The following is a 27793-nucleotide window of genomic DNA, read 5'->3' on the forward strand; positions in this document are numbered from 1 at the left end:
CCACAAGTGACTATCCTTCCCTACCTTCCTTAGCTTTCACATTCACTTTTCTTTTGGACAAGCAGAATTGAATTCACCCACTGCGTTCCCACACCAACGATAAGCTTGTTCCCGCAACAAAATAGATTTAAGGGTTATTCACTGTTCTTTTAGCTTTGTGTTATGCAGGAAGTAATGTTTTGACCATCTTTCAACCTGTCATCTGTTTTCTGGAAAGGGTTCAATGTGAGCCCTTTTATATATTTGCATTATTTCATCCCAGAGCTATTTTATTGCTGTTAAATATCAATAGTGTTACATTACACTTAAACAGGCTACATCATTAGCCAGGTATGGCAGCCTGGTGAATGAGACTAGCTTGCAATCAACAACTCCTTAAAACCTTCCACATACTTCAATTAACCTTTCACTCTCTTCCACACATGCCTCCAATGCTGATGCATGCAGCAAATAAAGTTCACTCTCTCAGTAGGGTGGCATATTCATAAGGTCATGGACAGTAGGTGCTTAAAATGTTCACATTAAATTAGAACTGAGTTTGAACTAGCTAGTGCATGTAGAGAGGGAAAAGTGGGCTACATGCTATCCTGTGCTGAGGGTCCAAAACTCTGCAAGTTTGAACTCACAGGACCTGACTCTGATCTCACACACTAATTTGGTGCCAGTGTAACTCTATTACTCTAGTGAAAGTATGAGAAGAATCAGGTGCATGGAGTTAAAGTGATAGCTTCTCCTCAAGGTGGAATTGACAATGGCTGCAAGGAGGGGGAAAGGGATGTGGGCTATGAGGAGAGTAGATCTACAAGGAACTCACAGGCCATCCCCACAGAATTCCTACCCACACACACGCAGCTGCTTCGTTTCTATCCTCCCCAGACAGCCTGGCTTGAGAGGGAGAAGTGCTGCAACTAGCTAATTTCCTTGTATTTTTGTCCTGCTCCCCCAGCAATGGGGCTGGGAGGTAAAAGGTTAAAAGAAGTAACTTACAAGCAGACTTCCACCCCATCCTGTAGAGAGTTTGCCAGAGAGAGCAGATTCAGCTGCGGCGTTGGAATGGCAGGACCTATGTGACAGCAACTTGGAATCTAGGCTGCGTGTATTTGGCAGAGCTGTAACTAGGCATTTTAGCATCCTGGGCAAGAAAGCATATTTGCACCCCCTCCCAGGCTTTTTAGATGATATGAGTTAGGATATTATAAAGTAATTATAATGTATTTATTTTTTCATATTGGTACAGTACATAGACAATAAAAGCTACCGTATGATTCTGTTAGGTGCCACATTAATTTTCACACAATCTTTTATCATCCCTCCTGGGGGCGTGGATCACCATTCACGTTGCACTCCCTGTCAGTACTCATCCCGGGCTGGGGAAGTTAATGATCCAACTAGCAGACCAAATTCGGTGATGAATCGTTGCGCATACGCTAAGAGGAAGTATCCTCTTATATAACCTTTAAGTAAACTCATTGATAAGTACTGAAAAAAACATGGAATGAAAATAATTATAACATATATATACTGCAATGACTTAATAGCGTGAAACATATTCAGAAAGACAAAAAATGCATATCTGTTTATAAAAAAGGGATTCGGGTGGTTTTTCCATCACCCCACAGTGAGACTGTGGCTAAAATAAACAGCGACCTCATAGAATAAAAGGGACTCAAGAGTAAACAAAGAATGAAATTACCACGGAGGTGGATTATCTAGCAATTGAATTACCAACATAGCCTCTGGCACTGTATAAGCAGAAGCCACCCTTTCTCTGGCCTTTATATGAGGGAGACAAGCAATTTGTGGGGGGTGGGAGAGGAGGCTGTAGGATTTCTGGTTTTTACCTTTTGCATTGTGATTTTATTTTTCTAAGAAGAGTACTAATTATTGTTTGCTTCCTGGTACAATATTATAGTTGGTTTATACCTGATCATTTCTCCTGCTGAATCCTGCCAAGCAAATTGTGATTATGCCCCTTTAAAGGTGAAGAATCATAGCAGCATGGCTTGTTCGTATAATACCAGTGTGGGAAGTATCATTCAGCTGGGGAAGCTATGTTGTGGCAGCTGAGAAGAGGCATGACGCATCCTGCATCTTTTTGCAGGGGGTTAGACTAGATGATCCTTGAGGTCCCTTCTAACCTATGGTTCTATGACATTTGATTTCTGGCCAGGCAAGGGCCCTCACACCTAAGTGTGGAGACAGAAGAAAGTGTATGGCTGTGGTGACTGTGATATCAGATTATGCTCTGCTTCAGTGTGAGACAATGCTAATGCCATGGTTGTAGTGGTTAGTTGGACATATCACCGAGGTGATGGCCCCAGTCTTACAATGTGGTAATTGTGGATGTTGGTGTCTTTGTTGTGAAAGACTTCTTTGGGGTGGAGTTAGCAAAAGAATTCTTCTAGTTCTCCATATTAGTATGGTATTAGGTTCTGTAGTGAGGCACAAGTTCACAAGCCTTTTTAAGTTATATGCACTTTAAGGCAAGGACAGTCCCCTTCCTTCATACCTGGAAAGCACCTAGCACATTTTTGACACTTCTGAATTATAAAAAAATTACTTATTAACCTGTTCTGGCAGTAACCTATGTAAATATATTCATTTATTAAACAGTGCTTCCATTTTAAAAAAAGTGTGCCAAGCGAAACAGACCCATATAATGTTAAGAGCTGAAGTATTAAAAAGCAAACAGTCTGAAGTGCTTCTGAATTGGTACGTGACAAAGAGCCTTCTTAGCAAAGGGTCCCCTGTTCTTTACAAACAGCTCTCACCTAAGACCTGACAAACTCACTAAACCAAACATGTCTTGCAGGATATTTTTCCATAAAGAGTAACATGTAAAGTATCTATAGCTCCTAACTTTGTCAAGATTCAATCACTGCAACATATATGTACAGATAATATTTAAGGAATAATGTATTTCTATTGAAAGTATGTTTTATGGACTTGGAGTAGAAATTAGTCATCCGATGGTAATGTGTCTGTGATAAATGAAGTGGGGGGTAGATCAGTTTTATGGACACCCAGCCAGCCAGTTAGCTATAAAATCCGTCTTAGTAGCTGTTCTCTACTTGCTTTATCTGTAAAGGGTTAAAAAGTCCACAGGTAACAGGAAAGGAGTGGGCACCTGACCAAAAGGGCCAATGGGAAGGCTTTTTAAAGTTGGGGAAAACTTCCCTTTGTTTGTTCTGTTGTTGTTCTCCAGAGAGAGGGGACAGAGCAGAGACAGGGCTGGGACTATGCAGTAAAAAAGCTTTTTGGCAGGTATGGAAATCATCAGATCATACCTAAAACCTACTCATAAATCAGAAAATGTCTAGAAAGATGCAATTAGGTTTATTTTTATTTCTTATTGGCTTGTGGACTCCTCTGTGCTAACCCCAAATGCTTTTGTTTTGCTTGTAACCTTTAAGCTGGGCCTCAAGAAGGTTATTCTTGATGTTTAATTTTTGTAAGTGGGTTTTTTTAAAATCTTGCAAAAGCCTAAGTTCCAGATGTATTTTCTTTTTGTTTTTAATAACATTTACCTTTTTTAAGAACAGGATTGGATTTTTGGTGTCCTAAGAGGTTTGTGCATATGTGGTTTAATTAGCTGGGGGCAACAGCTAATTTCCAGCTGTTTTCTTTCTCAGCTCTTCCCTGGAGGAAGGGTGAAAGGGCTTTAGGGTACCCCACAGGAAGGAATTCTCAAGTGCGCATTCCTGGGTTCCTAGGCATTTTGCATTTGGGTGGTGGCAGCATCTACCCATCCAAGGTCAGAGAGAAGCTGCAACCTCGGGAGTGTAATACAAGCCTGGAATGACCAGTATTAATTTTTAGAATCCTTGTGGGCCCCCACCTTCTGCACTCAAAGTGCCAGAGTGGGGAATCACCCCTGACAGTGTCTTAGAGATGACCCAAGATAGAAAAGAAACTGAACAATGACGGAGGGGTTTGCCCTGACTGTGAATAGAAATAAAAGGCTGTTTTCAATATAACAAAGTGTGGGGAAAGGTACTCTGGATCCATTCACTGAGGAAAACCCCTGGCAAAAGGGGGTGCTTTCACAAACATTTGGATCCTGGTTCTTGAGAAGACAGCCACCTCTGCAAGACTGAACTTTGAGAGGGAAATCTATGTTCTTAGATAGGAGAGGTAACTATTGATAAGTGTGGACCAGATTTGCATTTTATAATTTTGTTTTTTATTGTAAACACTTGTTTCCACCATTCTCTCTTGTTCCTTGTTAAATCTTTATCCTTTTCTAAATAAAATTTTTGTGTTTAATGCTTACAAGTGCTGCATGGTTGACAAAAGCATTGGTTTAAGGTAAAAATGGTAAACTGTGGCAAGCTGAACGTTTGGGTGCAAAGGATCTAGAAATTCTGTGAGTAATTGGTGTCAGGGGCTGGATATCACAGGGGAAAGATTCAAAGAGATTCGAGGATTGGGGTGCACCTATCCTTAACCTGCAAGGCAAAGGAAGGGCTTGCCTAGCCCAGAGGAGAGTGTTTGAGTGGCTGAAGAGCAGGCAGTGTCAGGAAGCTGACACCCAGCTACCACAAGGAAGACACCCTTTCACTGGAGGCAGGAATAATAAACTCACTCAGTCCTGGGTACCCCAAGAACTGTCACAATTCATGCTACCTAAATTGTCAGTGATTTGGGCCCTTTCTGTATTTCTAGAAACTAAGCTGAAAGTTTGATGGCTACAGCAGCAAAATTATACAATTCTGTAAATATACAAAATATGTGACGTTATTATGACTTTCATTATCTCCAACTTTAGTACCACATCTGCTTTTAGACAAAAGTTTATCAGATGTAAATATACTCTACCAACAGTTAAGTAAATACCAAAACAGTGAGAGAAAAGGTATGCTTTATTTGAGCTTCTTTTGGCCTGGATATAATCTCATTTAGATAAAAGAAAATTAAGGAAATAAAACTAAGAGCTATTGATTTCATCAAGTTTTACAGAATTTACAGACAAACAGGAGAAAACTCATGCCTATCTCATGAGCATATAACTGGATTTCTAGGTCAAAATTATCTCTCTTCCTTCAGTCATTGTATAACATGTTCTTATTATCCACTACCAAATTTTATATTTTTGCTTGTCAAAATAGCATCAGCAATGTAAACATCTGTTCCATATGTAAACTTTAAACAGTAAATGTGAACACATTAATTTACAAAAAAAAAATCAAGAACAGAGTATCACTAAATTTATTACAATTATGGCATATAATGCATAATACTGTTTCAACAAAAATTTGCAGCCTACTGAATTTATAACAAAAAGGAAGCAGAAACAAAAAAGCATATGTGTAGTGCCACACATCAGAGTAAATATTATTATAAGGCTATAACAAAAAAAATCTATGTATCCTAGGGAAAAAGTAAATTTTCTGGCTAAGACAAATCAAGACTACATTTCTAATCACTTCACAACTGTAGTGTAGGGTTTTTCTTAGAACAATCTAAAATGCATTGATATTATTCTTCTTTGCCTTGAGTATATTCATGTATGGTAGTGTTTGACAGTACTAACTGTAATAGCGTAGAATTACTGGCAGAGATATAACGTGGATTGTCAGGTTTACGCTTTGGACAAGAACTGATTTTTTTAAATTGTGCTCAAATTCTTTAAATGGAAAGGAAGGAAACAATCTGTTACCAAAAAAGCAAAGGTAAAAAATAAACATAAAGAAGTCAATACTTGAAAGAATATTTTTTTCCTAAATAATCACCACACAAACATAACTGATTGTTGAAGAAATTAAATGTTCTATAGACTAAGTCAGAAAGAGTGAGTTTATTTTATATGCTTTTTCTGTATCTTTGTTTGCTTTTTGTTCAAAATTAGTAAAGAGAAGTAGTCACAAGGCAATCTAGAAAGCCCAGTGCCACTATAGACTTCCTTTGTAATGTTTAACATGTCTTTGTAGTGCAAGGCAGAGTCACATTCTCAACCATTTAAAAAAATATCACATTTCAAAGTTATCCTCAATGGTCTAAAAATAATATATATATAAATCATCATGGTAACCAAAAAGACTTTGTTCTTTTTCCTCTAATTATATTCCATTAAGACATTTGCTGTTAACAAATGCTTTCTTGAAAACTACACCACTTTGAAATCTAGTTAGGCAGCTTGTGCATATCACAGCATTCTGTTTGCAGACACAATGAAAAGGAAAAAGAAAGCCGAAATATAGTTCAGCTTGTCAGTGTCTGTAATGTGTTGCATCATTTTTAGGCAGCACTAGAGACGGCAAGTTTCTTCAGATGATCCATAAAGACTTGCAAGCTGACATCATCAGTCAGAATGGGTGCTCCAGACTCCTCCAAGAGAAAGTAAAAACAAGGAGAATTCATTAGATTATATTAATTATGAAGCAAGTGTAGTTGGAAAAAACAATTTTTAATGCACAGTATGTTCTGTAAAATAATCTAATATTTTTAAAGGGCTTTACAAACATCATTTTGACAAAAATGCTAGATTGTAGGTTTACATACATTTAATATATTTGCATAAATTCAAGTATAAACCATCACAACTATATTCCTTCCCATTTTAAGCAGATTCTGCAACAAGACATAATGTGGGGAGATAATTAAATGTATTTGTGGGAAGCCTAAAGTTTTAGATAGCTGACAAATATTGAATATACATTTTATAGAGAAAATTAAAAAGTCATGCCATATGTCCGACACTGTTCCTATAAACTGGTTAGTCTCTAAGGTGCCACAAGTACTCGTTTTCTTGTTCCTATCTTAGTGCACCAAATAAGAAAAAATAGAAAGACAGAGGAATGCGTGTTACTACCACCACTAAATTAACTATGATTTAACACACACACCCAAAATATCAATGGGAAACAAGACAGCAAGCTGCCCAGGGCCTGATCCAATGCCCACTGAAGTCAAGGGGTATGTCTACACATTGATGTTCATGTCACTCCAATGTATAGATCTAGCTAGCTTGAGTACAGAAGCAGTGAAGCCGGGCAGCACAAGCTTCCAAATGAGTAATACATTCCAGGCAGGCTAGTATAGTCCATTGCTCCAGTACCCAGGCCAGCTCGGGAATGTCAACATAAGCTGTAATTACACCCCAGGATTGCACTATAGACATACCCAAATGGAGAAGTCTTTCCATAGACTTCAATGGATGCTGGCTCAGAGCTAAACAGCCGTTCCATTCTGCGATTCTTAAAACTGGTAATGATATCTAAAGGTCATACACACTGCAGAGTCAGGGATCAAAAAGATGCAGTCTCCCCATTTTTCTTTTCTTTGCTCTCTGACCTCAGGGAACAATTTGAAGAATTCCAAGAAGTTCCCTGTGAAGTGCTCATGGCAAAATACAAGCTTTCAGAGGATGAAATGAAAAAACTGAGTGTGGATATTGAAGAGACATATTTGCTTGGACTCACTTGGGAGAGAGCCTTAGAGAGCTAAGAAGTCAAGGAAACAGACAGTAAATTTTCAACATTTTAGTGTGAGTACTATTTTTAAAACACATACAAGTGGTTCTCTGATTTCATATCAGATCTGCCTATACTAAGCAATGAGCCGAGCATTAGAAAAAAATTGGCAAATTGCTCAAGTTTCCATGTAAAAAGGCCAAAACCTGTAGTACATAAAGAAAAACAACAGACCTGGCAGCTCTGCAAACATTAAGTAATTAAAGCTCACAAGACCTCTTAAGAAGCTCAGTCTCATTATACCCATTTTACAGAGGAGCAGGAGGAGCACCCCATAAACACCAGCAAAGCTGCCTCATTGTCCTCCCTCAAATCCCTCCTTAAAACCCTCCTTTGCTGTGATGACTACAAAAAACCTGAGAATAATTAGGCTGTGGTTGTGCTGAGGCCACTGCCTCTTATGCTGACCTATACTGTCTTCATGTACTCCCGCATCTATCTGTCTATTTGTCCATCTATGATATTTTTTCTTACAAACTGTAAGCTCTTTGAAGCAGAGACCATCTTTTTGTTCTGTGTTTGCACAGTGCCTAGCACAGTGGGGTCCTAGGCACTATAAAAATGCAAATAATAATACAGATGAAGAAAACAGACAGACCACAGAGGTTAAGGCCACATTTTCAAAAATGCTCACTATTTTGGGGTACCTGTCTTTGCATGCCTACCTTGACACAACTAAGATTTCATTTCAGAGACACTGAACACTCATAACTCCAACGAAAGTCAGTGAGCTGAATGGGTGTTTGTGACACTTTTCATGATCAGGAAACAGGTGTCTAAATTACAGCACTCAAAATTAGTAGACATTTTTTTAGAACTGGCCGAAGCCCCAAAGTGATCAGTGGCAGAGTCGGGTTTAGTAGTTTAGTCTGAATTCTCCTCTCCTTGTGCAAGGAGCAGCAACAGGATTACAAATAGACTGTCATCAAGGAGTGAGAGTGTGACTCACCACTCCACAATTTTTAAATTGGAAGAGAGCTCGACATCACCTAATAATCCAACACTAATGTAGCTGAAGACCATCTAGAGAGTAGCTCAGTAAACAACAAATCGAACACTGTCTACTGAGAATTCTGGGCTCTATAGTTTACCAGTGAGAAAACTAGCAAGGTTTCATTGTATGAAACTGAGAAGTACATGAAAATTAGCTTTGTTTTTGCACAGACTGAATATATAATTTCTATTCATTTAAAAACCCAGCACTGCGGCATGAAAATATATACAAAATTTAAATTTAACACAGGCAGATATATTGATGCCAAGAAGTTTGGCATTAGTAGAGACTTAAGAAATCGTATGCAGCTTTTTCTCTTAAAAACTGTAAAAACTGTCACCACCAAAGAAAGAGTACAGTTGAAAGCAGTGACAAGCACAGCTAGATATTATCTTGTACCAGTTCAAATTAAACTATTACAATTGCTTAAAGAGTAATTTGAAGATGTACTTTCAAGTAAATACAATGGAACTCTCTACTGAAATTTTAAGTTATTTTTTCTGAATATGTTTTAAATACAGTAAATGCACATACAGGGCCAAAGTCTGAAAAATCTTCACTTCCAATTAGATATTAAAGTGTAAACTATATGACTCATTGCCTCCTGAAATACGGTTTCAATGGTGTGCAGGTGCCCTCTTCAGGGCAACGTGGAGTATCAAATTTTATTGGTGATTTTCACCAATTCAGACATCAGCCAGAATTACAAGAAACAACCCACATAACTCAGGGAAAGGTTAAAAGCAAAATTAATTAAGTTTAAAATTGAAAAAAATGGCATGTATCACGTGATAAACGGACTAGTTTATTCGGCTGAAGTCTGTTTGCACAAGTAACTGAAAGCTAACCTTGCAGGAGTTCATGCAGAAATTATATAATACAGTGTCAATGGAAATGTGAAAAATTCTATTTTTACTTTGCAGCTGAGTCTATGTCAATAACATTGGCCTCAAATACAGTTACTTAGTTTTCAAATTGGGTCAAAGTTTGGTTTTGGTTACATTATAAATTTGGAGAAATACTTTGACATCTCGTTAATGTTTCGGACTGAATATGCCCTTTATCAGACTACTTGGCAAGAGCTTCTGCTGTTTTGGTTAACAACAGAAGCGTGTACATACCTAATGTCAGTACATTTTTGTTTGACAATGCCACTAACTTAGCATTTACCCATAGTTATATTTCTTTTCCTGTTATAAAGTTCAAAGCTGGAAGGGAGGGTAGGGGATTGGGGTGCAGAGCTGTTATGGCTGTAACAGAGTCAGAAAAGTGAATTGCTGTAGGTAGCCCTACCTCCTGAATTTCTCTATATTTAATAAGCTTTCTTCCTGGAGCTAGGACTTGAAAAGTTAATTTTCCTGGTTACTCAATGGCAGCCTGGACCATGGGAAACCCAAGTATCAATGGTAGGTTTCAGAGTAGCAGCCATGTTAGTCTGTATTCACAAAAAGAAAACGAGTACTTGTGGCACCTTAGAGACTAACAAATTATCAATAAAATCAAGTATCAATAAAATACTGGTTCACTGCCCCACCCTTGTTAAACCTTAATCTCAGAGTCTATCAGTTTGTAGGACAGTTTTCTGGCACTTTTTGGTGATCAATTCCTGAACTATATTGCTGAGATGAACAACAGATTTTTCTGGATGCAAAAAATTCTTTGCCCAAGGATTAGTGCCCTCTCATCAGCATTCTTTTCACTGTAAAGAATTTGAAGATAGTGTCTGATTTGGGAAGACATCTCAACTCAAGCCTAAGAGAAGTTTCCAAGCAGTAAACTGGACCAATTTTTTCGGGGGAATAAAGTAGCAATGATGCATCTTCTCTTTAATCTTGGTAGTTCTAAGTGGCGGCCAGGAATATTGTATTTTTTTCTCATTTCGTTTTAACTGTGGACATTACTGCCTGTATGCAACTAATATTTCACTGTGTCTAAAGCTGGGAAACTCTGAACGTAGAAAAAAAAATTCCCTCAAGCATATTCACCACTGAGATAAGCTTAGCACAATGTTTTGTATGCTTACCTGTCCCCAGGCATACATGTTGTTGTGAGTCTGAGAGGGATTGACTTTAGAAAGCAGGAAGCGGGCCTTTGAAAACATAAACCAAAGAGGAAATAAATCACTAAATTTAAAACAAAATAAATCTTGTAGCCACAGAATTTTACCTTGATTATCTGAAGCAAAGCGTGCAGGGTTGTCATTTTCTTAGTATTTTCTTTTTGGTAAAGTTAAGTTTTTGTAGGGAAAAGTGAGTATGCTCTAAGTGACAGTAAATGTGAACCAAAACTTAAAGATCCCTGGATTCCATAGCAACATCACACAAATAATTTGAGATGTTGACAACTTTTCAAAGTTGTGGAAAATTTAATTTTTTTAAAGAAAAACCTAGTAAAATAAATGTAAATAATAGAATACTAAGAAATGTTTCAAAATCCAAAAACGAATGGAAGAATAATAGTGTCTAAAAAAGGGAACCAAGCATTAAACAAGTTACTTCTACAAACTTATTTCTGTCAGAATTTCAACCTCCTAATTGCTAAGTCACCATTTATATATCTATCCACTAAATTTATTTTAATAATTAAATGAACATTTATAGTATCTTTAATTTAGACACTAATGACACCTCATTTCTTAAATGTACACAATTCACTGTACCTGGCTTCCTCCATGCTCTGTATCAATGTACCGGGGCATTGGGAATCTGGAATGGAGAATTTCCTGGGCATCATCTATTGGAGCTTGTAACAGATGGCGAAAATTTTCATATTCTGGCATGTCTTGGTAGCCTGACTTGCGCCACTGAGCTATGGTCTAAAGAATAAAAAATTTAAAAAGCACTCATTATTATTATCATTTGTATTACTATCATAGTACCTGGGATCCCCAATCATGGACCAGGACACTATTGTGCAAGGTGCTGTACAAACACAGAACAAAAAGACAGTCATCCATTTTCACAATACAGTTGATATCAACAGGACTTTCAGAGGGGAATGTTCCAATGCTCACCTCTACTCTACCATTCCTGCCCTCTTGCTAGACTTTGCTCCCTCCAATATTAATACCTATTAACTTATAAAACTGACTCTCTAAACACAAAATCTAACAAAACGTGTATGTAACAAAAGCAGGTAATATAAACTTTTACTTTTGTGGCCATTGTCCTTGCCCATACTTTTGCCCACCTTTGTCTGTCAGGCTTAGCTGTGCTAAACAGTAAACTTGTCAGGTCAGGGACCAATCTTATTTCCTGTAAAATGTCATGCACACCTAAGGCACAGAATAAATAAATAATAATAGGAATAATGTGTCCAAAAGTACAAAAAAAAAAACAACCTTTTGCTGTTCTACATAAAAATTTAGCATGCTGATACCATGTAGGACAAGTTTTAGCTTGAGGTGTGCGGAAGAAAATGAACCTTAACCCCCTTGAAAAACAAGATTTATAACGGAAATAGCAAGTAATACCAGGTGCCACTATATTAAACCACATTAGGCCATAATCCTCCAAACATTTATATACATGTTTAATTTTATGCATGCAAGTAGCTCTATCGGGTTCTACTCAGGTAAACACAGTCAAGTACTGTAGTAAATGCTTGCAAAATTAGGGCCTTAGTTTGGTAACAGAATATTTCTACGATGAGCAGGATGTATACATAAGAATGACTGGATCTTACCTCTCCATGATAAATAAGGATCTGAAAAAAGGTGTCCATAAGAAGAATGCGATCTGGCAAAATGCTGCTGCTATCAAGAAGAACAGGCTAAGACAAAGGGGAAAAAATTCAGTTGAATATGGAGAACAGAGTAAACTAAGTATTTTATAAGCCTCTTTGAACAGATCACCAAATTTTAGGAAATGCTTTTCTTTAAAATTACTACTAGTTCTGCATCGTTACTTCTCAAAATTACATATCTACAACACTCATAATTTCATTTTAAAATTAGACTGCTTGATTCCAAATACACAATATTTCATGAACATGTAATGTAAAAAAGTAAATACGGAAGTCGAGAGTTGGGAGAATTATTTCATCACTGTGCCTTTGCTTTGTCTTTCAAACACCTCCATTTTATCAATACCATGTCACAGCAATTCCGGGCCTCAGAGCAGAACAGTCAATGAGCCCCCTAGAAAGGATGGCTGAGGTTTGATTCATGCAGGGTACGTTGGAGCCGGGCCCCACGTTGCTGCTGGCCAGGCGTGGTGCCGCCACGTGGGCGTGGAGCTATCACATGCGGCGACTGGTACACACATGTAGAAGCCGCGGACGCAGGCTGCCTGACATTTAGGCGGTGCTGCGCCTGCACTTTTCGCCACTGCCGGTACTACCCTGTGCGCGCCTAGGAGCCCTGTGTCCTGTCCAGGTGATTTAAGAGAGACCGGGGATCCCAAGCCCTTTTAAATTGCCTATGCTCCTGGGCAACTGCCCCCCGCAAGCGGGCCCGCATGTCACTACTTTAAAGATGCTTCAGTGTGTAAAGAAACAGTTGTCATCCTGGAACATATTTTCCTTACAGCCTTACTTTTGCAATTAGATAATAGTACTATAGTATTGTCTATGCTGCTCTATATTCTGTATACTGAATACCTAGGCATATATGAATTCTGAGGTATTATTACTTAAAAAGGCAACTGGAAGGCTTTTAATGTGGCCACTGTGTGTTGATGTCATGTGAGGCAACAGGATATATCATGATAGAGATACCTCAAAGTATTGATTGTACAAAAAAACGGACAAAGAAAATTGTGACTAGACTGATGTTACTTCACCTACAGCTTCCAGCGCATCATCAAGGATCTACAACCTATCCTGAAGGACGATCCCTCACTCTCACAGATCTTGGGAGACAGGCCAGTCCTTGCTTACAGACAGCCCCCCAAACCTGAAGCAAATACTCACCAGCAACCACACACCACACAACAGAACCACTAACCCAGGAACCTAGCCTTGCAACAAAGCCCATTGCCAACTGTGTCTACATATCTATTCAGGGGACACCATCATAGGGCCTAATCACATCAGCCACACTATCAGAGGCTCATTCACCTGCACATCTACCCATGTGATATATGCCATCATGTGCCAGCAATGCCCCTCTGCCATGTACATTGGCCAAACCAGACAGTCTCTATGCAAAAGAATAAATGGACACAAATCTGACATCAGGAATCATAACATTGAAAAACCAGTAGGAGAACACTTTAAGCTCTCTGGTCTCTCAATAACAGACCTAAAAGTTTCAGAGTAGCAGCCGTGTTAGTCTGTATCTGCAAAAAGAAAAGGAGGACTTGTGGCACCTTAGAGACTAACAAATTTATTTGAGCATAAGCTTTCGTGAGCTACAGCTCACTTCATCGGATGGCAATTCTTCAACAAAAAAACTTCAAAAACAGACTCCAATGTGAAACTGTAGAACTGAAATTAATTTGCAAACTGGACACCATCAGATTAGGCCTGAATAAAGACTGGAAGTGGTTGGGTCATTACAAAACCTAAACCTAATTTCCCCAATACTAATTTCCCCCTACTGTTACTTACACCTTCTTGTCAACTGCCTGAAATGGGCCACTCTCACTAACACTACAAAAGTTATTTTTCCCTCCCTTGGTATCCTGCTGTTAATTGATTTATCTCATTAGACTGACCTCACACTTGGTAAGGCAACAACCGTCTTTTCATTTATTTATACCTGCTCCTGTATTTTCCACTCCATGCATCTGATGAAGTGGGTTCTAGCCCACGAAAGCTTATGCCCAAATAAATTTGTTAGTCTCTAAGGTGCCACAAAGACTCCTCATTGTTTTTATTTTGTAGTGTGGAGATCTAACCACATGAGAAAGCATGAAGCCATTATAACTTCACTGAAAAGACAGGGCCAAATTCACTGGCATACCTGGGTGCAACTTCATTGACTTCAGTGGAATTGCTTCACACACTAAGATTGAATTTGACTCAGAATTTTTCTAGATTACTAGCTTTCTCGAGCAGAGACTGTCTTGTATCTTATCTGTTCCAAATAATAAATTATTTAGTGTGTGTGTGTAAAATCATCCAAGTATTATTCTCTATGTACAAAAGTTGTTTTAAAATGTTTGCAGAAAGCTATTTGTTTCACTTGACTATTACTGTAGCTTCTGGTAAATCCATTTCAAAATGGAATGCAGGGTACTCAGGATATGGGATCTAATAGTTTGGGACTAATAAGTACTAAAGCTTTGGAAACTCGCCTACATTATATCTAAACTAGCCAGAATTCTTGGGTTTGCAAAATTGGCTGCAGTGTAACTAATAGGACTGCAATACGCTAATTAACTATAGTCAACTGTATGAGAATGGAGGGGGTCAGTTCTGGGTGAGATATATGGTAGGACTATGACATCACCTTTCATAAACAGCCTTGAAAATTTGTTTTTCCTAGTAATTGTGTAAAATCCATCACACCTACTAAAAAGTAAAACCTAGGGTTAAAAACAGGTTTATACCACGGGGAAAATCCTGATGTCATTGAAATCAAAGGCAAAACTCCCATTTGACTTGAAAGGGTCCAGAATTTCATCCCATGTGTCTTGGTTTGGAATGCCATCATACAAAAAAGCGAGTTATGCTCTTGAGGCTATTGTGCAATAATCAGATTTCATTGTTCACATAGCTGCCTTGCTCACAATTTTCTGTTTTATATAAAATACATTACACACACACACTTTCACAGGCGATGATGCATAAGGTTGTTTTAATACTTACATAAATATCTGCAACACAGCCATGAATACAAAATTCCACATCTAGTGCACTTTTGCCCTATAGTTGAATTAAACATTGTCATACCTCTGGAGGTCCACTGAAAGAGTAGGCATAGAGGATTGGTTGAATCATGATAAGTGACTGGGTTAGATCTTGACGCATGAAATGATGACGATAGTATGAACTCTCATCAGGGCTGTTGTTAAAGACTTGCAAGAAAGGGGACCTCCTTAAGTGAAACATAAACTGCAAAACAAAAAGTCCTACAGGGTTGGACAAATAAAGTGGAAAAAATATGTTTCCAATAAAAGTAACAAACTACTAGGTAGTGCAACATTACAAATGTACCACCCACAAAACTGCATCTCAAATAATTTAACGTTGCACTTTTCTATGAAAATAAAGTAAGGTTATTCTCAAAATGGGTAGGCACAAAAAGGAGAGTTTAACATCTCTTCACTCCCCTATATTTATACCTAAAACAGAATATTCTATACTGTTATAATCTTTACTAAAATAGCATGTGTAAATTAACTGTACAGTTTTTAGGAGTTAGTGTACTATGTTTTAAACACAGAAACTGGGCAAAGAGCAGTTTTACTATGAGAAGGAATACAATTATCATCAACTGCAAATTTGGACCTTTCAGTTCAAAATGGAAAGCCCAAACCCTTTATTGCTGGACCAATGTTTCTACACTGCAGCCAGTTTACGCTGGAGGTGCTTTGAGTTCAATGGAAAGTCCAGATTCAACAGGGTTTAATAGTGCTCTGGAAATGGTTATTTACTAAATGCACAATTCCTTTTAAGCTCAGCTGCATTAAACTAACAAAACATCAGTGAAGTGTTTCCTCATCAATTTAACATTTTTAAGTAGTACATGAAAGACATCACCAGAGCAATCCTGTATAGCATGAAATTTAAAATATTTGTGAATTTCTTTTTTTAATAGCTGTCCTCAACATCTATTTAATATTATTATTTGTATTACGATAGTACATAGAGGCCTCAGCTAAGAACAGTCCTCCATTATGCTAGGCACTGTATAAACACATTGTAAGAAACAGTCCCTGCCCTGAAGAGCCCTAAACTGACAAGAAGAAAGAGGGTGGAAGGGAAAGAGACGCACAGAAAGGTAGAGTGACTTGCCCAAGGTCACACAGCAGGTTAGTGGCTGAGCTGGGAAGAGAACCCAGGTCTTCTGATTCTGAGTCCCAATCCAATGTCCTATCCCCTCCACTGCCTCCTAAATCCATGCTTTTCCCCTACTCATTTACTCTTTACTTTTAACACTTTCTTTCTACTCACCTGTGGATAAAGTGAGAAGGTTTCTGAAAATCTGAAGGAGCTTGGATCATCTTTGTGATATTCTCCAAATTTCTGACACTGAAAGAAAAGAAAAATGAATCTAAATTTGTATGGCAGCTTTGTTTATGCCACTATTGTATTTTCAAATATTTCATTTCATTTTATCTATTTTATAATCAATATTTTTTTCCTTCCCCAAGTTTCCTTTACTGTACAAATGTAGTCCAGGATGAAACTTGATACAAATGCTCTTCTTGGCAAGTAATAATTTCCTTCCATATTGGGTTGTGGAGTTGGTTTTTTAAATCCCCAAAGAGGAATTACAAAATTAAATGTTCCCAGACAAAAATCATTATGACAGTTAAAGTTGTAAATAAATATCACTTACATGTGGGAGGCAAATTTAACACTACACTGAATAAAGTACTAGCTGAAAAAATTTCACCCACCTCCAGTCACAGTACAGTAAGACTGACATTACTAACAGAGACAGCTTAGAAAATGATCACAAATTTTAACTTTGGCAAAGGACTTCTCTAAGGATGCATTTATTTGGTGCTTGCATAAGGAGTTAGTGAAGCTAGAAATAGCTTGTTGCAACTATCTAGATGTAGTTTAACTAGTATACAGGCATTTAGACAATCCATAAGAAACCAATGGGGGGGCAAAAAAGGGGGAAATTTCAGATGGCTGTATCTACAGCCATTTAACCATATACACTTCTCAATATATGGGTCTGTCCTTCCCCAAGTGTAATACATTTCTTTTCATGTCTTATGTGTCCATCTTAACTGTGGTAAGCTACACTTCAACTTTCTCGGTTGCAAAATTAGGTTGAAATGCATACTTTTCTTCTTTCTCTCCACCCCCCACCCAGCTTTAAATTTCTACTCCCCAGAGCCAGATCTTTAATCTTATTTTAAACTTCTTGATACTTGGCTCCTTCAGAGCAGTGACTCTGTGCTGAGAGTTGAACACATACTATCTAAAATCTAACTATACTAAAATAATTCAAGTAGTTATGATTTTAGTTAGTAAAATAGGAAATCTTGGTTAGCGATGCATTCATGGTGGTGGTGGTGGTGGTGGTGAAGTATTCAGTCTCTCTGTATATAGTATTTACAGATTACCACTGGACATCTGAATTATTTAACAATGTAAAGTTGGAGAGAAAAAGTATGTCTTCTTACCAGTCGTATCAGCTGTCTGTCCAGCCACCTAAGTACATCAGGTCCTTCTTCTGTCTCTGCCCTATAAACTGCCAATCTGGCCATAAGAATGGCAGCTGCCTCTTGGTCAAAAGAAGCAGCAATGTTTTGGATCTGTGTCTGAGCATCTGCCCAGCTGTAAAATAAAGCAATAATTTTTACCACATCTAAAGGAAAAACATCCAGACTCAGGATATTCTATTAAAATTAAGGCAGTAGCATAGCTGTAGCAATTTCATAACAGACAAGCCCATGTTGGAATTCCAAGATCTTAGTTAGGGTGGACTCTTTACTTCCCAATTGCCCCTTCTCTTTTCAGAAATCTCCTAATTTTGAATCAAAATGCAGCTCCACCCACAAAAACATAATGTAATGTCACTATTATTATAAGTCATTTATATCAAAAATGCTGAATTATGAAAGGAAGGATACAGAAAAATGTTAAACTGAAAATTAATCTCACATTCTGATTCCTGCAATAATAATTTCCTTGTGCCCCTCTTCTAGGTCTTTGTGTCATTCTGTGCCCTAATTTTGGGCCCTTGCAGATTGTGAGGAATGAGTGTACTGTATGCATACAATGTCAGTTCCGTTGAGTACTGAGAAGATTTTAATTAAATATAATGTAATAAGTGTAAGTCAACCTGGGACTCATGCTAACAGTGATTGCCCACACCTCTTTTAATAAGGGGAAATCTACCACCAATTAAGCATGCAATAGTCTGCCCAGTACTAAAGAAAACATCACTCAGTGTTGCGAACTGCCTTCTTAATGTCTAACCTCCGTTTTCTAAGCAAGCCAATTGCAATGCTAATTGAACCCATGAAACTGCAGGTGAGGGTTTTGGTGGTGGAGGAGCAATTGTATATAATGACCTTCTGGATAGACCTAATATTCATAGATTTTTAGATCAGAAGGGACCATTATGATCATCTAGTCTGACCACCTGCAAAACACAAGCCATAGAATTTCACCCAGAGATTCTTGTTTTATCTACAAGGATTTGGGGCATTTCGGGGCATTTCCATTCAGCCCTGCAGCTTCTTAGAAATCGGATGCCTTATAGCTCTTCATCCAGAAGACATACATAGTGTATGAGGCACAATCCCATCCTTGCCATGTGCACTGTACATCCAAAAGCACTCAATAGGTTAAATAACTGAATAATTCTATTTGAAATGCAACAGATGTGTATCACACTATTGCTAAATTAATTCATCACAATTAAAGCTTACTTTCTGGCAACTGTGGTTACTTTGATACGTCTCTGTCCACTTGAATGCTGGTACTGAGTCACAAACTGGATTGCACCACGTCCACCTTGAGGAATTGGAGCATTGTGCTGTGTTAAAAAAAAAATTAACAAAATCTCACCAAGATTCAGTAATATAATCATCATATTAGGATTCCTATCACTGCCAAAATCCATTCTGAAATTAGAAATTATACGAAAGAAGCTACTTTAATAAATCTAATATGCTCGGCAAATGTCTAGTGGATAAAAAATATAAGCCAGTAAACTCACTGTCAATCTTGAGCTATAGATTTAAGTCCTAAATTTGTCTAACTTTAAAATTGCAGTAATCTAATGGAGAAAGTCCTACATTACAAAAAATCATCATGCCAGCAGCAAGGTTTTAAAGCGAGACTGTTGATTTGAAAAATCTAATTTCCGTATAATTTTTTTTAACCTACCAATAACACCCAAGATTACGACAATGGAAAGACGTTAGAGAAAAAGCAATAGGCTTTTTTTCCTTTTTGTTCATTTTGTATACTTGATAGCTTTTGGTGTATAGTGATATGATTAGTTCACTTCACATAAGTTAAGTGGGAGCGGAGAGAAGATCTGGAAAGAGGATGTATTGTCAACTCATGATTTTATTGCAAGTGTCACAGTACTGCGTGGTTTTACTTAAAGTCACAGGTTCCAGGTTTGTGTGATTACACGAAAATCTCAGCTATCATTAAAAAAAAAAGTTTCTAAACCTCATGTGTACTGTGAAATGCTTAAAAAATGTGACCCAATTGCTCCGTAAAAGCTCAAATACCAAACTCAAAGAACCCAAAACACTTTTTAATTCATGATTTTTAGCTAATCTCATGATTTTGGGGGATATGGCTCATAATTTTGATTTTTAACATTTGGAGTTGGCAATACTGAAGACTTCCTCCTAAGTTCCCTGAGAGGAAACTATTGTAAAATATATAAATTCAATATTATTTTGAAACTAGTTAAACTACCCAAACATTTGCATTCCTGAAAGATATAAGGAAGTATCTTTAGTGTTGCTTATAAATGTTACCATTGTAAAGCACAATATGGTGAATCAATGTCTGATATGAGTAATTTCTTAATGGTACTGTATTCTCTATGTTAAGGGTTTAATGCTTTAAAAGAGTTAAAGCAATTCTATTTTTAAGGATTAAAAACAACTGATAATAAAATAACAAACAATGTACAAATATCTGTCATTGTCCCTTAAACCAGAAGTAGTGAAAATGCTGAATAATAATTCACAGCACAGTGTCATAGGAACTGGAATACTGATGCAAACTGAAATTTCAAAGCCCAGGTCAGTCGTCACAGTACGGTATATAACTGAGTGATATACAGATTTCTGAAAGCTCGAAAGCTTGTCTCTCTCACCAACAGAAGTTGATCCAATAAAAGATATTACCTCTCCCACTTTGTCTCTCTAATATCCTGGGACCAGCACAGCAACAACAACACTGCATGTAACTGGTTAAGTGTGACTCTTATACCTTTGAAACAAGTATCCACTACTTTAGTTTTCAAAATATGCCTGACGATAAGTGGATGCTGAGAAGCGTTAGTTTATTAAATCGCCATTTTATACACTTTTCTGTGTAAGGCTGACTTTTAAAACTATGTTAGCGATTGTTAAATCGCAAAACAATAGATACGATTTACAAAAAATTATATACACACACATACATAATGTTTACTGGCTAATGCTGATTTTATGTTCACTTTTCCCCATTTCACAGTATCTTCTGGTATGCTGAACTCCTTATTGTTTCTGTGAAACTTTTTGTGACAATCATATTTCAGTAGAAAAGGAATACAATACGACCGGTGCTGCAAACATCTGGGTTAAATCTATGTTTCAACTCAACTGTACAAAAGAACATAGCATACCAGATATTAATTTATACAGATTAAACAATAGAACATTAAAATTAAATTCAGTTGTGGCTGCAATGGGGGAAATACACTGAAAACATCATATTCTGCAACTGAAGGGGAAAAAATAGCAAACATTTTGCCTTTTTCTACAAACTAGGATGTCTCAAATATACTGCAGTACAAACCTAACAGAAATAGAAGTAACCATAAATAGAAGACTACCTTGTTAAATTTAAGTGAAGCATAATTAATGCAATCTTATCTGGAAATTTTTGAGCTACGATACACCTCTAACATACTATAAATTTCTTGGGGGTGGCTGTCTAGTGAAAATTCACAAAGAGGAAGGCAAATTATATCTAATTCATCTTAATGAAGGCAGATATCATCCTAATTTTAAAAACAGAGGCTTAACATTATATTTACGTGACACCTTTCATGTTGAAGGATCCCCGGAGTGCTTTACCAACTATACATGAATCATTTCACCTACTACTGAAATGCAGCAAAAAATGAGGTGTAATGATGAAGCTGTTCAATAGGAAAAGCAATATTACACAACAGTTTCAGACAAGAAGTGAAAAATAATGTATCCAATTGCAAATGCAGAGAGAATAAGTGGGTAGAATGTAGTTATTCTAATAATTACGTAGGACATTGGCACTTTTTGCAAGAGTGTAAAAAAAATTTAGCTCTACAGGAATTTTAATAAGTAAATCTAAAGTAAATGTAAATCATCAATCACTGAGCAGGTCTCTCTTCAATTTTTATTTTACAAAAGCTGACTGTCATATCTATTTTTCCAATGCTTATAACCATTTACTGAGTCTAAAAGATTTTCATACCTTCTCACTTGAATTAATCGTAGTTTTAAAAACAAGGATTGCTACAAGTCTTGCTCAGAACTTATTTTGCATCTCTGTTCTCTCCTACTATATCTGGGTGCAAGATACAGATTGTCATGTTTGAAATCTTTGCCACAATGGCTTGAGAAAACAACCTCCTCCCTCTTTGGAGGTGAACAGAATAAAACTTATGTTTTCTTCAAGTTTCAAGCATTTCTAATTAATCCATAACACTTCTAATAATTAGCAATTTAAATATGCTTCAGGAATAACAAATGTAGATTTTCAGAACCCCTATCTAGACAAAGAATAACCAACAATTTGATAGTAGCCTAGAATTTCATACACAGGACGACATTTTCAAAGTTACATGGGGGCAGCCATTTGTGTACATCTAATTTACACATGTAAATCAGATGTTTGCTCATGCTGATAGCAAGTAATTGGCCAAGTATGTTCATAAATCCCTGATTTATATGCATACATCAAGTATTGGTTTATGTTAGGCACGTACAAATGGATGTGCACAATTGCAGATGCCTAAGATTTAAGGTCTGATCTGTAACATTCAATTTGACAACCAAAACAATCCATATTTCAAAACAGAAATACAGTACAGAAAAATACATTCAGTTACTACTAAAGTACTACATTATTTTCCAAACTCTCAACATCTATTTGGTAATGCAGAGCTATTACAATTGCTGTTTGTTACATATGGGTATTTTGAGTCAATATTACTGAGGATTTTAAAGAGAACATTGTAGTTTTGCCTATTAAAAGAAATAAGGAATTATTTTTTCCTCTCTCTTCTCAGGCGGTACAGAATAGATGTATCTGCAAATTGAAATAAGTCTTTATTCATCTGGAACAGAATCCTTTGCCTTCACCTACAGAGAGAGACTTAAACCTAAAATATCAACATTCAAAGTACCACTCTGGCTTCTGTTCTCACATGAAGAAACATGTTAATATTCAGTTTACTGCAAAATCAAAACCTGGAACTGCTGAATTCAATCCAACAATGCATATTAAAGAGTGTTTACAACAGTCTGAAAACTTGCTAAAATATTTATAAAGATCAAAGATTTGGTTGGTTGGTTTTGGTGTTTTATTTTGTTTTTTTGTTTTTTACTAATTTGAAGAAAAATGCACAACAATGTAAAGCCGCATATTTATATATCTGGTTAAAAGCAATGTACAATGTAACTCTCCAATTTTTTCTCCAACTACACTATACCAATTCCTCTCTTATCACTAGATTATCTGCTTATTGAAGCTTAAATGGCAGAATTTACAATTATCTAGGTTTTTTTTATGTATTAAAAAGTAAACATTTTACAGCTAATAAACACTCATTTGTTATTCTATCTTCTGATATCTGTCATTCAATAAATGGATCGCTGCTAGTGTTCGTAATGTAACATTTATAAACAGTCAACTCATCACATTGGGTGGATACAAATCAATTTAAAAACTTGACTGAGGATGGTAATAGACTGTGGGAATGGTTGAGGGAGTAGTAAAAATAAAATACAGTACTCAAGATTTACATAAAAATCAAACTACTGTGTTTTGAGTTTATTACAAGTGGAGTGAAACTTCTCTTACCTGATTGACCACCTCAAAATACAGCGCAAGGGTTGTATTGGGATTAAGGCCACAGATCTTCCATTGACATGTACCTCCTGTTCCTATCTCCTGTCAATAAATCATATAGAATGATTTTTAAAACAGGAATATTTTGTTGTTGTTCACTAATATACATATAGAGTGATAAAAAAAATGATGCACTTCTTGCATCTGATCACTACAGGCCACTGTTTCCACTATTTCCTCTCTGTTATGGATCCTCAAGGCTCCCTCTACTGGCTTCTAGAGGCAGAGAGGCTGCCAACATGAGCAACAGCTGCAGGCCAGTTCCCTCAGAAAGAGCAGAAGAACAGGCACCAATTGGGGGCAGAAGAAAGCAAAACTCCATAGGGAAGGCAATAAGGGGCACTCCCAAGATGGCACAGAAAGAGTATGGAAGGACAGACATCACAGGAAGGGAATGGAAAGGGGAAGAGAAGGTGGTATTCCTCCATCACAAAGGTGGCAGCAGGAAAGTCAGATGGAGGTAACAGGCTACTAAACGTCCTCTAAGAAAGTGGCCAGAGGTATAACTATATGGGCACAAGGTTGGCTTAGGAGAGAGATGGTGATTGTGCAAGAGCGGTTCTTGGGGCTAGATAGATGCTTCCACTGGTCAAATAAATTCCTACATACTGGATACTTATCAAACTTCCTAAATGTTTAGTTCCCCGTCACTGGTTTAATACTTATTTTTGCTATATTTGTAGTTAGGCTGTGCATGTTTTTGTGTGTTTTTACATTATATCATATTGATAGAATATTACGTATTGATGCAACGTCATGATACAACATAAATGGGCCACAGGATGTAGGACTTCATGGAACTGTGGTCTTATAAGAGAGCAGAGAACACAGTGAAAAAACTACTTCACCGTTGGTGTCCATCCAAAAACAGAGAATTAAAATATATCCAATATATTTTAAAAAACCTAACCACCTAAATTCACCAGACTCTGTATATAGCCCTCTGATGACTGGGGGCCTTGAGGCGTGAGTCAGGGGCATATCTGAAAAACCGTTCATGAACAAATTTTGAAATGCTGATAATGATTTAGACAGGGGTTTTGATCCAATAATTAAGTAGTACCAGTACATTCCTCTACAAATCGAGAAAACCTAGGTTTTATTTTCTAGCAATTCAAAATTGCACCCACTTACAACAAAAGTAACTTACATTTTCTGACACACAAGGTCCTTTGGAATTGAGAGAGACACAGGGTCCAATAGCTCCTGAAATCTTGATTTCTCTTGAGGTCTTTATATTTAAAAGAAAAACAGGTCACATATAGAGCTATGCTTACTTATACATTCAATACTGATAAAATAACATTTATTTTTCTTTTAACCCTTCTGGCGGGTGTTCAGTGTTTCATCCACACCTTTAGAAGAGGTTATAAATACATAGGATGTTCAGTATATTTATAATTCTTTCAGCAAACAAAGCCAACTGCTGTTGCAAACATGCAAATCTAAAAAGTGAACTCTGCCTCATGTGTAGTTTTCTAAGTCTGAAATTGTATTGTTTATGAATTATAGCATATAAAGAACACCTACTACTACTTAGACCTCTGAGTGCCCCAGAAAGCATATTATAGGTGATGTCTACATCACATAACTAAAGGCATTTTCTACTGAAGATACAATCATTAAAATATTCATGAGATAAGGCTCAGATGAGGGGCTGTGGGATGGGCCATACGATTGTACAAATATCATATTAAATTAATATTCTGTATCTCCTAAACATGCTTTGGTAAAATCAACATCTAATAACTTAAATTATTCTAATACAGCTGTATCGTACAATGGTGTCCTGAAAGAGTTGGGTTTCCCTATTTACCCTTGCCAATTTCTTCAACCAATTTCATAGCTATGTACATACAAAACAAGAAGACCAGATCATTACTTCCAGTAATAAAATCCTCCTGAGGGGGCTTTAGGAAAGGAAATACCCAAGAGCAGGCTCTCTCAGAGGTCCAGAGAGACCTGGGCCACTTCCAGCTTTTGAGGCCCCTAGCCATAATAAAAATAAAAAATGATGTCACATGAAAACAAAATGAGGCACCAAAAAAGAGTGAGACATAATTTGAATATCTTTTTATTTAACAAATGCTTTTCTAGCCTTTTTCTGTGCAAATGCACTTATTATTGAGGAAATATTTAGCTTTCATGCAATGTCACAGTTGGTATTAAGCATAGTGAGCCCATTCAAATGCTCTTGTCCCATAGTTGAACGGTGATTGTTCTTTACTTGCTTCAACACGTTGAAGGGGTGTTCACCTGAAGCCACTGATGCAGGCAAACTGACAAAAATACGCAATGCAATTGTGATATTAGGAAACATCCCAGAGAGTCCAAGTTCGAGTATTTCTTGAAGCAATTCCTTTGGCTTGCAATCCAATTTAAAGTTTGTGGAATATATTCGTTTGAGGAAGATGACCTTGTCACTGAGATCTTTTGAGATTTCTTTGTTGTACTGTTGCTGAAATTGTTCAGCTGCAGAAAGTAGATCTTCATTATTCAGTCTGTTGAACTGCCAAAGAAACTCAAAAAGGGTACAAATTAGTCGCTGTGACTCAAATCGACGTGTAAGACCTGACTGAATAGAGTCAATGATGACAAGGAAGACATTGACCCTATAATGATGCTCGGCATCAGATTCAGTCGGTAAATTGCGATTGGTGGAGAACTCAGATGAAATGCCAATATTCTGCGCTACTAATTTGGACTCGGTCAGGATCGCATCCCATTGTTCACAAATCTGTTGAATGTAATTGATAAAACTTTCGGTGTTATCCCTCTCACCATCAAGTGTAGCATTGCGTGCTTCAATTACCAGATTAGTTTGGTGGATCATTGTAAGTAGCTTCATCCACAAAGATGACATCAGAACGCATTCAAATTTGGACATGTGCTTCTGAATAGACTGAAGTTCAGTTCGAGCCCGAGCAGTGAGATTGAAAGATTCAAGCTCATTTAAGCCTTTCTCACTGAATTAAATGCTGCATAACTAGTTGAACACCATCAATCCATGCAGACCATCTAGTTTTGGACATCCCATGCAGTGAAACAGGAAGATATTGCTTCAGAATTTCCCACCCTTGTGGACTGCTACTGGAGAGACTGTACATTTGCTGAACAGTTCCAAAGTAAGTAATTGCCTCCTTGCATGATTCAGCATAGTCAACACCTACAAGGTTTAGTGTGTGGTTTCCACAATTGAAGAAAATACAGTTATTGTTTGAATTATGCTCAAGCAGAGCTGCTTGTACTCCTTTGCACTTCCCAGCCTTATTAGATCCATTGTCATAGGCTTTACCAATGCAGACTTGAAAATCTAACTTAAAACCTTCTAGAATTGCTAGAACTCAAGTAGCAATTTCTTTTTCAGTTTTTCTCGTGGAATTATCAAACAAAATAAACCTATCTACAATCTTAACATCTTAACCATAGTAGTCTGTTCCTTGTGAGAACAATCTGGAGTGGCATCCACAATGATTTAAAAATACTTGGCATTTCGAATCTCATCAAGAATTGTTGTTTGTACGAATGACCCACATAGCTCAATAAACTCGTTCTGTATGCGTGTGGAGAGATAATGGACTTGCATGTGCTTTTGACTCTCTTGCAACTCTCGAACACATTTTACATGCTCTCATAAAAGTGGGTCATATTTGCTGAGGAGCTCAACTATGCCTAGAAAGTTTCCATTTGCATGATCACCAATACGTTGACTGGAACCAAAGAAAGCCAGTCCCTGCTCAGAAAGAAAGAAGATAACATTCAGGATGCACTCAAGAAGTTTTTTCCAGTTATTAGTTTCTGTACAGAGTTCAGCCAAGAGTAAATTCTCAACTGAACTTTCAGCTGATGCTGCCCTACTGGCTGATTTCCATGTAACAGAGTTTTCTTTGTGTGACGTTCAACTCTCATATGATGGTATTCAGTCTTTCAACTTCCTCCAACCTCTGTTGATGCTCCATCCTGATTGATCAAAGAGAACTGATGCATTTGCATCACTTTTGTTCAATATGAAGCAGGGTGCACAGTACAGAGATTGTTTTTCCGTACTCCAGCATAACCAGTCTCTTATGCATGTCTCACCATTTGGAAGAGTTTTTGTAAGCAGACAAGTAGGGAAAGCACGATTATCAGCATCTTATGGAATGTTACTTGGAATTTCAAAACAACTAATTTGAAGGAAAGATTCCAGTTGAGCAGCACTGCTCTTGTCAATAATTCCAATGTCAGCCACAGTCAAACCTGTAGTACTCATGAATTGCTCTTGCTGAGTAATATTTACATCTTCCTGTTGCTGTTGAGTTTCTTGATCGTACACAGGATCTTCTTCTGCATCTGTTACTGTTGGCACATCTCCTTCTTGAATTTGGGCCTATAGACTACAAAAGCCTACGATGATGGCCAA

At 37.2% G+C, this 27793-nt stretch overlaps 1 protein-coding gene across 2 annotated transcripts in view; it reads right to left on the reverse strand.

The window, feature by feature from the left end:
* Positions 1-4844: 4844 nt before the first annotated feature.
* SEC23A (SEC23 homolog A, COPII coat complex component) overlaps positions 4845-27793 on the reverse strand; it is a 49726-nt gene continuing 26777 nt past the window's right edge. For both annotated transcript variants that reach the window (XM_073349100.1, XM_073349101.1), the window contains 10 exons: positions 24542-24622; positions 23344-23433; positions 18972-19078; positions 17718-17871; positions 16528-16605; positions 15304-15465; positions 12151-12237; positions 11126-11281; positions 10490-10555; positions 4845-6327 (listed from right to left, as the gene is read on the reverse strand). In XM_073349100.1, the coding sequence (XP_073205201.1) occupies positions 6238-6327; positions 10490-10555; positions 11126-11281; positions 12151-12237; positions 15304-15465; positions 16528-16605; positions 17718-17871; positions 18972-19078; positions 23344-23433; positions 24542-24622 (1071 nt within the window). In that variant the 3' untranslated portion in view covers positions 4845-6237. The remainder of the gene's footprint in view (positions 6328-10489; positions 10556-11125; positions 11282-12150; positions 12238-15303; positions 15466-16527; positions 16606-17717; positions 17872-18971; positions 19079-23343; positions 23434-24541; positions 24623-27793) is intronic.

The sequence above is a fragment of the Lepidochelys kempii genome, chromosome 6 (assembly GCF_965140265.1).
Source record: "Lepidochelys kempii isolate rLepKem1 chromosome 6, rLepKem1.hap2, whole genome shotgun sequence".
NCBI classification, from domain to species: Eukaryota; Metazoa; Chordata; order Testudines; family Cheloniidae; genus Lepidochelys; species Lepidochelys kempii.